Below are 12,626 nucleotides of genomic sequence, written 5' to 3' on the forward strand. Positions count from 1 at the left end.
CAGTAGATGGTGCCTGAACGGATGACTGATTGAAGGAGTGTATTTAAAACTAATCTGGAAAGATACAGTACAGCTGGGTAACAGGTTAAAGGGAAGTGATAGAAAAATTTGGAGGTAAAACAGTCTGTGGCTCAGTTACTCTTCCCCTGGATGAGCGCACAGTTTAGTGAGAGATAAAAAACGTGTTTTAAAAATCACAAAATGTTTTAAGAAGTGCTCTAGATAAGGGTTGAAGTGCTGTGAGAGCCTAGACAATTGAGCAACAGATTCTTTTTTTTTAATTATAAGTACTTTATTATTTGTTTCTTTATTTATTTTTGTCTTTTTGCCTTTTCTAGGGCCGATCCCACAGCATATGGAGGTTCCCAGGCTAGGGGTCGAATCAGAGCTGTAGCTGCCAGCCTACACCACAGCCACAGCAACGCGGGATCCGAGCCGTGTCTGAGACCCACACCACAGCTCACAGCAACGCCAGATCGTTAACCCACTGAGCAAGGCCAGGGATTGAACCCACAACTTCATGGTTCCTAGTCGGATTCATTAACCACTGAGCCACGACGGGAACTCCGAGCAACAGATTCTGCCTTAAGACACTGGGAATTACTTCAAGAGGAAGTGATACTTGAACTTAATGTTTTCATTCTTCTGTAGGGTTTCCTAACTTTTTTAAAAAAGAGTTATTGTAAGTTAAAACTGTATGCAGTGATTCACCGTTTTTATAGTAACTCCATTTATAGTTACTATAAAATATCGGCTGTATCCTCTGTGTTGTGCAGTATATTCTCATCGCTTGTTTATTTTCTGTGTGATAGTTTGTGCCTCTTCCTCTCCTCGCCCCGTCTTACCCCTCTGCCGTGAACTTCATGGTTTTATGTATGTATCACACTAGATGAAGGACAGCGTAGTTCTCTAAGTCCTTTTCCATTTGGAAAGTTTGTTTTTCTTGAAGTTTTGTCAAGAGAAATGTCAGAACTGAAGAAAGCCTTCTGACCTCGTAAATATTATTATAATTGCTATCTTTATATGACTTTAATCGTTATCTTGAAAACTTCCTTTCATGACTTCCTTTAGTCTTACGACTACAGTGGTTAGAAGTGGGACAGACGACCTTACAGCCAGACGTTTAATGAATATTAATAGTTGTCTTTCCAGGAGTGGTAATTCTTTGTGGGTTATTTACGTAAGTTTTTTGATAAATCTGACCTTGCAGCCCTCAGCACTGACCTTATGAGACTAATTGATTTTCTGCACATCACTGTATTTTAAAAGAATGTTTTAGAAAAAATGATTTAATCAAAGTACCAGGAAATTTTAAAGGGATGTTAGTATTATTTTATGTTCTAGAGGTTGAGAAGGGTCTGTTTTTGTCTCTTCTTTATTCTTCCTATTGGCCTTGAAATTGTTTCTAGAAACAGGAGGGAAAAACAGAGCCAAATATACTGACCCTATTAAATAGCGTGATGTGTTTCTTTAGTTGTGTACACCATAGGCATTTAAAACTCCCTTTATCTTACTTTAAAACTCCCTTTATCTTATTTGGAAAGTGGGTACAGTGTGAACTACTAAAGTTGTGTTGAGGCTGTACAGGTTGTCATCAAACAAATCCTCTGCCTTCTATTTGTCATCAGACAAATCCTGTGCCCTCTCTTTGAAATACATGGTCACCCTATTTGCAAACAAACTGTGTTCCTTCCAGAGCAGTTTGGCACAGCTCTAAAGAAGCCTTTTATTTTCTCTCCATTTTCTGCCAGTTGACTAAAAACCTCACGGTAACACTGGAAACTTGTGTTCGTGACGGTTCCAGTGATTGTGGGATTGTGTGTGTACGTATGTGTACGCAGAGCTGTAGAACGTACTTTGGCAGAGCCTTCCCGAGAGCTGCCCACTGTGCAGTTTGCTGTCAGGTGCCCCGTAGCACCAGCAGAACCACATCCCTTGCTGCTCACCGCCGGAGAGGAGCACCCAGTAAACAGTCTCTGCTCTCCCGTCAACAGGAATAACTTATTTGAGGCCGTCATGGTTTATGTTGTTACTTTGGCTGTGGAATTGAGGATGGTCAAGTAGGCTGTCCTTGTCTGCTGTATAACTTCCCTGGTGAGCTCTTAGAGAAGGCCTCTTAGGGAGGTTATGTTATGGAAGACATGGAAATAGTTTTTACAGTGACTTATTAAAATACATCATGTTTATCTGTATAGAGATGAGCTAACCTGATGAGAGGAACTGCTAACCTAAACGGTTCTCGGGAATCACCTCAACCAAGCCCTGAGGAGTCACGTTCCAAAGTCAACATTTTGTACACAGATTCCTTATTTTAACCATTCTGTTTTCCAGGCAGCAGTCAGCTGAGAAATATTTATCAAGTGTGTACAATGGAAAACATTGTGTTAAGCAATTACTTGAAAACAAGATTCAAACATGCCCTTCTGGCAGTGCCCGTTATGGCTCAGCGGGTTGAGAACCCGACACAGGGTCGGTGAGGATGTGAGTTTCATCCCCGGCCTCGCTCAGCAGGTTAAGGATCCAGTGTTGCCGTGAGCTGTGGTGTAGGTTGCAGATGCGGCTCGGGTCTGGCGTTACTGTGGCTGTGGTGTAGGCCAGCGGCTGCAGCTCCAATTCGACCCCTAGCCTGGAAACCTGCATATGCTGCAGATGTGGCTGTAAAAAGACAATAGTAATAATAAAAAAAATGCTCTTCTGTTTACTAGGACCTTGTAAACAGGCAACATAAGGTTTCCACATGTGAAAAGTTAAAAAGCAAACTAGGCAGAACGTAATAAGTTATGAAGAAGAGAATAATTTATGTGGCCATTTTTCTGAGCGGCTTCCTGGAGAAGTTGGGATTTGAGTTGGATGAGCTGGATTTGGCCAAGTAGATCCAAGGGATTAGAGACTCTATGCAACTGGCACAAAATCAACACAAGCTTGTGTCAACCTAAAAAAAATGCACACCCTGAAAGCTGAGAATTAAGTTTTACTCAAGGTATAATTAGGACTTAAGCCCAGGAGACAGCAGCATCTCAGGTCGTCCTGAGAAACCGCTCCGAGGAGGCCAGTAGGCAAGGGGGGCAAGAGCGTATATAGGAGTTTTGGGCAACAAAAGGCAGGGAGTGGCAGCAGAAGGGGCCTGGGCTCCCTGAAATCCTTCCTTTGATACGCCCCCGGCTCTCGGGCCAGGATCCTGGGTTTTCACAGCCTGAGCCCCCCGGGCTCCGGTTAGGAGGCTGCCGGGTGGCAGGTGTTCTCCTCTCCACCCAGGTCCCCTCAGGGCCCCGGGCTCTCCCTGGAGGCGGCTGCCAGCGCGGATGGCTGTGCCATCCTTTGTTGGTCGACGTAGCCGCAGCCTGCGCTGAGTCTCAGATGGCTCTGAAATGCCGCCCCAAAGAGGAGGGGGACATAGCAGGATGTGTGTGGTGCCGGTGAGGGGCGGTGCCTGCGGCCGACACACTTGGGCCGCTCGCTGCTGGCCTCCGGAAGGTCCCTGCCAGTGGCGAGGAGCACACGTCCCCAGGAAGGATTTTGGTGTTTTTCTAGATGTGAGGAGACGCAAGAATCAGGCACATAAAATCTCCTCCTAGAACGTATCTGACTATCTCCGGAGCAGTTTGTCCAGTTTTCCCGGAGGCTTCATCCCCGTCTCCTCCCTGAGCTCCGCTCAGGCGCTGCTGGGTCGGCAGCTGCAGCGGCTCATGATGGAACCCACGTGGAGGCTGCTGGCAGGTGCCGGCAGCTGCCGGACTCCCCTTCACAGCTGGAGGTGTGGGAAGAAACCTGCTTGGCTCTAGAAGAGAAAACGTCAGTAGATTGGGACGAGCCTAGACATAAAGTTGGGACTCTGAATGCTAATGAGCCCGGAGGAGATTGTTTTATTGTGGTAAACAAAACATCTATTCTCAACAAATTTTGAAGCGTACAGTAAGTATTGTTTCCTTTATGCATTTTTGAAACAGCAGGTATCTAGAAAGTGTTCGCCTTGCGTGACTGAAACACTCCGGGCCCGTGTGAGAGCAGCTGCGGTTCCCACCTCCCCAGCCCGGCAGCCCCCGTTCTCTTCCGCTGCTATGACGTTGACTGCTGGGCACCTCCTATAAGTAGAATCAAGCAACATTTGTGTTTCTGTGACAGGCTCATTTCACTTAGCTTAAGGTCTTCAAGAATCGTCCCCTATTGTGGCCCGTGTCCGAATTTCCTTCTTTTTAAAGGCTGAATAATACTAGTCCCTTATCCAGCAGTCCAAAATTCATGATTTTTAACCCATCAGTGTCTGTTAAGACTGTTCCCACCTATGGGCACGGCTTGGAGATTTTGTGGGTTTGGTTCCAGACAACATGCAAATATCACAAAAAAATCAAGTCGCACAAGTTTTTTGGTTTCTCAATGCATGTAAAAGTCATTTATACTGATCTATAGTCTGTTAAGATTGTAATAGTATTATGTCTAAAAAAAAACACCTTAATTTAAAAATACTTTATTGCTTAAAAATGCTAACCACGGGAGTTCCTGTCGTGGTGCAGTGGTTAACGAATCCGACTAAGAATCATGAGGTTGCGGGTTCAATCCCTGCCCTTGCTCAGTGGGTTAACGATCTGGCGTTGCCGTGGGCTGTGGTGTAGGTTGCAGACGCGGCTCGGATCCTGCGTTGCTGTGGCTCTGGCGTAGGCCGGTGGCTACAGCTCCGATTCGACCCCTAGCCTGGGAACCTCCATGTGCCACGGGAGCAGCCCAAGAAATGGCAAAAAGACAAAAAAAATAAAATAAAAAAATTCTCACCATCATCTGACAATGCAGGTTTGCCGTGAAGCTTCAGTTTGTTTAAAAAAAAAAAAAAAAAAAAGGCACAGTATCTGTGAAACACAGAAAAATGAGGAGTTGCCTACGTAGGCTATTGTGAATATTGTGAGCATGGGCGTGCAAATATCTCTTTGAATCCTGTTTTAAAGTCTTCTTCTGTATAAATACCCAAGAGTGGGTGGCTGGATCACATAGTAGTTCTATTTTAATTTTTGGAGGAACGGCCATGCTGTGTTTATAGTGGCTGCTCCATTTTACATTTTCACTGACAGTGCACAAGGGTTCCAGGTTCCCTGCATCCTTACTAACACTTGCTATGTTACGTTTATTGGTTTTAGACCACCTAACAGGTGTGAGGTGCTATCTCATTATGGCTTTGATTTTCATTCTCGGATGATTCCTGGTGTTAAACAATTTTTCATTTGCCTCTTAGCCATGTGTATGTATTGCATTTGTATATCCAGAAATATCTGCAAGCCCTTTGCCCATCAAATTAATTGGATTATTTGACATTTTTTTGCTCTTGGGTTGGAGGAGTTCCTTATAAATTTTAGACGTTACACTCTTATAAGATATATGGTTTGAAAATATTTCCCCCATATTCTGTGGGTTGTCTTTTCACTAGGTTGATGGTTTTCTCTGCTGCATGGAAGCACTTAGTTTGAGCATTTAGTCTCTTTTTGCTTTTGTTGTCAAATCCAAAAATTATTACCAAGACTTTGTCAAGGAGCTTTCTGCCTGAGTTTTCTTCTAGGAGCTTACTAACCTTTAATCCATTTGTTCATTAATGTAAGTATATTTTAAATTGATTCATATGTATGGTATAAGAGTTCAATTTAATTATTTTGCAGTTTTGCTAAAATGACTTGTTTAAGAGACTCCTTTTTCTCCACTGTTTAGTTTTGGCATCCTCATCAAAGACCATTTGATGGTATGTGCCTCAGCTTATCTCTGGGCTGTCCATTCTGTTCTGTTGGTCTACATCTGTGTTTTTTGCCAGTACCAAATGGTTTAGATTATTGCAGCTTTGTAATATGTTCTGTAGTCAAGAAGCATGAGGCTTCCAGCTTGGTTATTCTTTCTCAAAGTTGTTTTTGCTATTCAGGGTCCTTTTTGGTTTCATATGAATGATAGGTTTTTTTATTTATCTTCAAAAAATTCCGTTGGAATTTAAGTACATCTGGTCCAGTGTGTCATGGAAGGCACTATTTCCTTGTTGATTTTCTATCTGGATGATGTAAGTGGGGTGTAAATGTCCCCTACTCTTACTGCTCTCAGTTCCTCCCTTTAGGTCTGTTAATACTTGCTTTATATATTTAGGAGCTCCTGTGTTGATGCATGAACATTTACAAATATAATGTCCTCTTGTTGGATTGACCCCTTTATACAATACGCTTCTTTGTCTTTTATTACAGTCTTTGCTGAAAACCCATTTTGTCTGATATAACTATAGCTACACCAGCTTTATTGATGTTTCATTTGCATGGAATATCTTTTCCATCCCTTCACTTTCAATCTGCTTATATCTCAGGTCTCTTTAGACAAAATATTGATGAGCCTTGTTTTTTAATCCATTCAGCCACTGTGTGTCTTCTGATTGGATAATTTAGTCAATTTACATTTAAAATAATTATTGATTGGTATATACTTAGTATAGTTTTGTTCACTTTTTCTAGTTGTTTTTATAGAGCTCCTCTATTCCTTTCATTTTCTCTTGCTCTCTTCCTTTGCGGTTTGATGACTTTCTTTAGTGTTATATTTAGATTCCTTCCTTATTATCTTTTGTGCATCTACTATGAGTTTTTCTTTGTGGTTACCATGGATTTTACATGCGGCACCTATTTTAAGGGGATATCACTGAAGTTTGAAGGTATGCTAAAAAATTCTACATTTTTACTCTCTTCCCTTATGTTTTATGTTGTTGATGTCTTATTTTACATTTTTTTATTTTGTGTATTCCTAAGCTAATTAGTGTAGTTATTGTTAATTTTACTGCCTTTGTCTTTTAACCTTCATAACCTTCATACTGGTTTTATAAGTGGTTAATCCACTGCCTTTACTGTGTACTTGCCTTTACCAGTGAGATTTTTTTTTTACTTTGTATGTCTTCGTCCTGCTAGATAGTGCCTCTTCTTTTCAGTTTGAAGAAACCCCTGTAACACTTTCTGTAAGGCTAGTTTATTGGTGATGAAATCCTTTAGTTTTGGCTTGTCTGGAAAACTCTTTACTTTTCCTTTGATTCTAAATGATAACTTTTCAGGGTAGGGTATTCTTGTTTAGAAGTTTTTTTCCTTTTAGCACTTTGAATATATTATGCCACTGTCTTCTGGCAGCAAAGTTTTTGCAGCAAAGTCAGTTGAATGGGAGTCTCATTGTATGTAAAAAGTTGTTTCTCTTGCTGCTTTTAACATTCTATCTTTGTCTAGTTTTTGTCATGTTAATTTTTATGTGTCTTGATATGGATCAGTTTGTATTCATCTTATTGGGAACTCTCCTTACTTCCCGGACCTCAGTATCTATTTATTTATCCCAGGCTAGGGAAGTTTTTAGCCATTATGTTTTCAAGTAAGTTTTTGTGCCATTTTCTCTCACTCTTCCCCTTCTGGGACCCTCTGTAAGGTGAATGCTCTTCTGCTTGATGTTGTCTTGTAGGCCCCTTAAGCTATTTTAACTTTAAAGTAGTTTTTTCTCCCCCTACTTTACTTGGGTGAATTCCATTGCCCTGTCCTCCAGGTCACTGACCCACTCTTCTGTGGCTTCTTGTCTGCTCTCGAGTGCCCGCAGTGTATTTTTCAGCTCAGTCACTTTCCAAATCTGTGGTTTTTACTCAGTCCATTCTTGTATTTCCTGTCTCTCTGCTCACCCTTCCACTGTGTTCTTTCATTCTGCTCCCACGTTTGGTGCATCTTTTGACCATTATTTCAAACTCTTTGGCAGGTAGATTATTTATCCCCATTTCTGTAAGGTCTTTTTCTGAGGTTTTGTCTTGTTTTTTTGTTCGTTCGTTTGGAACCTAGTCCTGTGTTTCCTCATTTTTCTTGACTCGTTTCCGTGTATTAGGCAGAACAGCTGCCTCTCCCAGTGCTGAAGTGGTGCGCGTGTGTAGGAGATGAACCTCACCGCTCAGCCTTGCTCTAGCTCCTGGTTGTCTCTTGATCCTCTGTGGCTCTCTGAGTAGCCTGATTTGGTCCTCCGAGGGCCCTGTGGAAGGTGTTCCAGTGGGGGCATATGAGCGCATAGCTTCAGGCTGATTGGAAACCAGCTTCTCAGGCAGCAACTATTAGATGATGCAAATACACACAGCCCTGTGCCACAGCAGTTGTCAACCACACTGACCTGTAGACCAGGAGATCTGGAGATGGTCCCCGGGCCCCAGCAGAAGTCAGGGCCTCGGATGAGCATGTGAGCTCCTTTCTTGGAGACTCCAGTGAACGGTGATGAGGCCTGGGAAGGTGCAAGGCTGGAGTCCAATGCCTGTGTTCTCTGAGGGCACCTCTGTAGTCTCTCCCTGTGTGGCAAACCTGAGGCCTGTCCTTCGGATTGAAACTGAAAGACAAACACATGGACCTTTTTCCTGTGTAGACAGGGGGTGTGCTTTGGTCTGCTGTCTACACAGTGCTCTGGCTCTGGGCTTTTTCCTGTGTAGATGAGGGTGTGCTGCGGTCTGCGGTCTGTGCAGTGCTCTGGGTGTGTTGACCCGCTGACGGCTACCTTTCAGATTGTTATAGTCCCATCAGGCCCAGGAACACAAGCCCCTATGGCCACCAGGGCCAGGTGATCAAGTGGTGACCCCTGTGTGTACTGCTTTACGCTATGGGCTGTAATGAGGCAGAGGGAGAGTGCGAAAGGTGGGACATGCCCACAGCCTTAGGGAGGGGTGATAAAGCCCTGGAGTGGGACACGCCCATGGCTTTACAGAAGCTGTGTCTCTGTGCACCCACCTGTGCGAGCAAGGTATAGGCAGAGTGCAAAAATGTGCTCACCAGCCCCTTTGTCCCCAAAGTCTCCACTGGTCCCTGTCCCTGTAGCAGTTGCTTTGACATCAGTAAATGAACAGGCACTTCCCTAACCGCTGCCTTCGCACTGGATCCTGGGAAGTGGGAGACCATATGCTCAAGCCCCTCGTTAGGAGCATCTCAGAACCCACGGCCTCCCAGTTCCCCTGGTTTAAGCTGCACTGGGTTTCCAAAGCCAGACCTTTTGAAGCACCCTTTTTTTTTCAGTGTGTATCTCAAGATTTGGGGTTCCTGACATGTGGTACAAATCTCTTGCCTGAAAAAAGATGAACATATATTGGACTTGCATAGAATAACATGCACTCATTTCAGTAATCTATCTCTTCCTATGGAAAGTAAGAAAGCTGCCCAAAACAACTGTGTTATTGCCTAAATTCATGCAGTTTCTTGACTAGTGGTCTGTACAGAATAAGCCTGTGATTGTATAATAGAGACTTAATAAACTGACAAAAGCTTTTCACTTCTCATTATGTAATAACATAGCATTGATAGACCAAGATATACAGAAGGAAAGATTCTCATGCAGTCTGTCACTCTTGTGTTCCAAACTAGCAATCAGTCATGTGGGTAAATCTTCTATTTGACATAGTTATTTGCTACTGTTAAAAATTAGATGAAAAACCTTTTAATGTTTCTAGACTCACTAAAGCAATAATATGAAAGGTAGTTCTTAAAGGAGATTTACTTAAAACTTCGGCACATTGCAAAGTTAGGGGAACAGAATTGAGTAAGTAAACCATTGCCATGTTGAATAGATGGTATAGGGTGTTTTCTGAAATAGGAAGATTTTTGTTGTAGTTACTTGGATGAATTGTTATTCAGAAACTGTTTGATTTTTAACAACATGCATTTAGAATAAAAGATTTCTCTTAACCTTGAAATTCCTAACCATGTTCAGATTGTTACTCTCTTCTGCAAATTGTCCTCTCTTTCTCCTGCCCTGAGTAAGAAGAGGAAAAAAGTAGAAGAACATTCATGTTAATGGTTCCAGACTTTGCTGGTCTCTCAACAGATGTCAGATCGCTCTGCATCTTCTCCATCTGTTTTCAGGCTTTGTAGACATTCCGTTATCTATTTATTGTACTAGTACCAGGTTAACAGTGAGGCCTGTTGCTTTCAATTTAGGTGCTCTTTTTATGAAAAGGTGTCTAATCGAAGAGTAACATACTGAGAAAATTATGCGAAATTATCGTTGCTTTAAAATGTTTGTTGTATGTTTTCCAACTTTTTGGATGCCTGCAGTTTTCTGCTTATCTGTCTTCCCATCTCATTTGGGTGACTTCCTAATGAGCAATGAATAGTACCAATTAATATTGCACATCTGAGATTAAGGCCTGTTGAAGAAGTATTAGTTGAGCTAACAGTCCTATCGTGTGCTCTTATATTGCTTATTTGCACATCTCAGATTAGTATCTATTGAAGAAGTATTAGTTGAACTAACAGTCCTATCATGTGCTCTTACATTGCTTATTGCACATCTCAGATTAATGTCTATTGAGGTATTAGTTGAGCTAACAGTCCTATCATGTGCTCTTCTATTGCTTCTACAGGGACACATTGGAAATAGAGGGCCTCCTGGGCCTCCTGGTCTCAAAGGAGCTCAGGTATGGAGAAAATAAGTATCTGTTCAGTGATATTTTAATTCAAACTTTCCTTTTTTATTTTCTGTGGGACTTTAGTTTTGGGTCAAAGAAAACTTTGCATTATTATGGACAATTTTTGCCATTGAGAATTTCAAGTTACTGTTTTATATTGGCAGGTATGGATTGGGATTTGGAACCATTTTAGTGTTCTGAATTCATTAAGTGATTTATGTCATGGTTTCTCTCCATGGAATGTCTGAAGAATCTGAGCCCAGAATACTACTCATATGTACTAGAACTTATATTTACCATTTATGTCTATTTTATATTTCTAAGCCAATAAATCATATTTTCATTGAACTATGGATTGAGAAAAAATTTTTAAATAACTAAAATAGAATATATGATTCTAAAGAGGTCTGTAGATGTTGTTAAGATGTGGTAAATATCAACTATTTATTTAAAGGTGAAAAATCAGTATGTTTAGAAAATATGTCAATAAATAGAACAAACATATATTTATTTTTTATTTTCTTAGAGAATAATTTATAAAATTATTTTTTATGTCCCTCTATTCTCTCTCCACCCATACAGTGTTTTATCCTTAGAAGAGTGCTCAAAATTTTATATTTTATGACATTATACCTGGTTTGACCCCAAGAATATTGAACCTGTAAATTAGACAAAACAGGAAACTTCTAGACATTAAGCCCCATTTTGGTAGGATCTGATAACCTTTTTGTCTAACATTTAAGACAGAACTAAGACTCAGAAACATATTTAGTGAATGAATTAAGTTTCAAAATGTGCCAAGAGGAAACATCTTCTATACCGGTAATTTATATTTATTTATGTATTTATTTTGTGTTTTGTCTTTTTAGGGCCGCATTCATGACATACGGAGGTTCCCAGGCTAGGGGTTGAGTCAGAGCTGTAGCTGCTGCCTACACCACAACTACAGCAACACCAGATCCAAGCCACATTTGTGACCTACACCACAGCTCATGGTAACATCAGATCCTTAACCCACTAAGTGAGGCCAGGGATCGAACCCGCATCCTCATGGATGCTGTTTGGGTTCATTAACCACTGAGCCACGACAGGAACTCCTGTACTGGCAATTTTTAATATACCAGTGAGTATTGGTTTCCATCTATTCAGAACTTACTTAAGTTCCTCTCTGTGTCGGAGATACTGAACTTGAGAAGGTAAAGGCTGTTCGTCAGTTCGTGAGCTCAGTGGCTCCTAACTCTGATTTTTGTGATGCTCTAGTCACTTTCACTCTTAACCACTCTGTTTTCCATATTTAACATATATCATCTGCAGAATAAAGATAATCCGATTGTACACATCCCCTAGTGTTGATGTGAGATTGTCACATGAAACGTTTTTATGGGCTAACAGGGTTCTAAACATACAAGAAAACCGCAGCTCAGAAAGTGCTTCTCATTTCAGAGTAGATTAAGGATCTGCATTACGAAACACTTATTCCAGGCCGTGACGTGTTGTGATCTTTTTCAAGGGAGAAGAAGGACCCATTGGACCCCTTGGAGAACTGGGGCTAAGAGTAGGTATCATATAAATAATTTTCAAAAAGCACTTCTCTTAAAACAACTGTTTTGGAATTTTTTTTTTTTTTTGTCTTTTGTCATTTTAGGGCTGCACCCATGGCACGTGGAGGTTCTCAGGCCAGGGGTCAAATCGGAGCTGCAGCCGCCAGCCTACCTCACAGCCACAGCAACGTGGGATCCAAGCCGAGTCTGCGACCTACACCACAGCTCACGGCAACGCCGGATCCTTCACCCACTGAGCAAGGCCAAGGATTGAACCCGCAACCTCATGGTTCCTAGTCGGGTTCGTTTCTGCTGCACCACGACGGGAACTCCATGGAAATATGTTTTAATGGCACCATATTTTAAGTTACTGCCCTAAGTATGCCACAGGAATCATCCCTAATCTGAAAACAAACCTTCAAGATATCATCGGCATTTTTGGGTTTTTTTGGATAGAAAGACAAATCTTGAGTGCTACGTATTTAAGGGCAACATATTCAAGATAAGCCCAGTGATAGCACTCAAGCAGGACCAAGAGTGTGACTCACTGCTGGTGTTCTCAGTCTCTGGATTTCAAGGGGATCCCAAGTGTGCCGCTGCCTGATTGCAGGGGGAGCCTCCCATCACTTAGATAGGATGTGTGACTGTTTCTCAATATGCTGCAGAGCTTGAGTGAGTAGCGCATC

General features: G+C 41.8%; 1 protein-coding gene across 1 annotated transcript in view; it reads left to right on the forward strand.

The window, feature by feature from the left end:
- Positions 1 to 12,626, forward strand: part of COL24A1 (collagen type XXIV alpha 1 chain) — a 331,418-nt gene that overhangs the window by 116,845 nt on the left and 201,947 nt on the right. Inside the window, 2 exon segments of the mRNA XM_021090341.1 lie at positions 10,355 to 10,408; positions 11,910 to 11,954. Coding sequence (XP_020946000.1) covers positions 10,355 to 10,408; positions 11,910 to 11,954 — 99 coding nt within the window.

Source organism: Sus scrofa, chromosome 4, assembly GCF_000003025.6.
Source record: "Sus scrofa isolate TJ Tabasco breed Duroc chromosome 4, Sscrofa11.1, whole genome shotgun sequence".
Lineage (NCBI taxonomy): Eukaryota > Metazoa > Chordata > Mammalia > Artiodactyla > Suidae > Sus > Sus scrofa.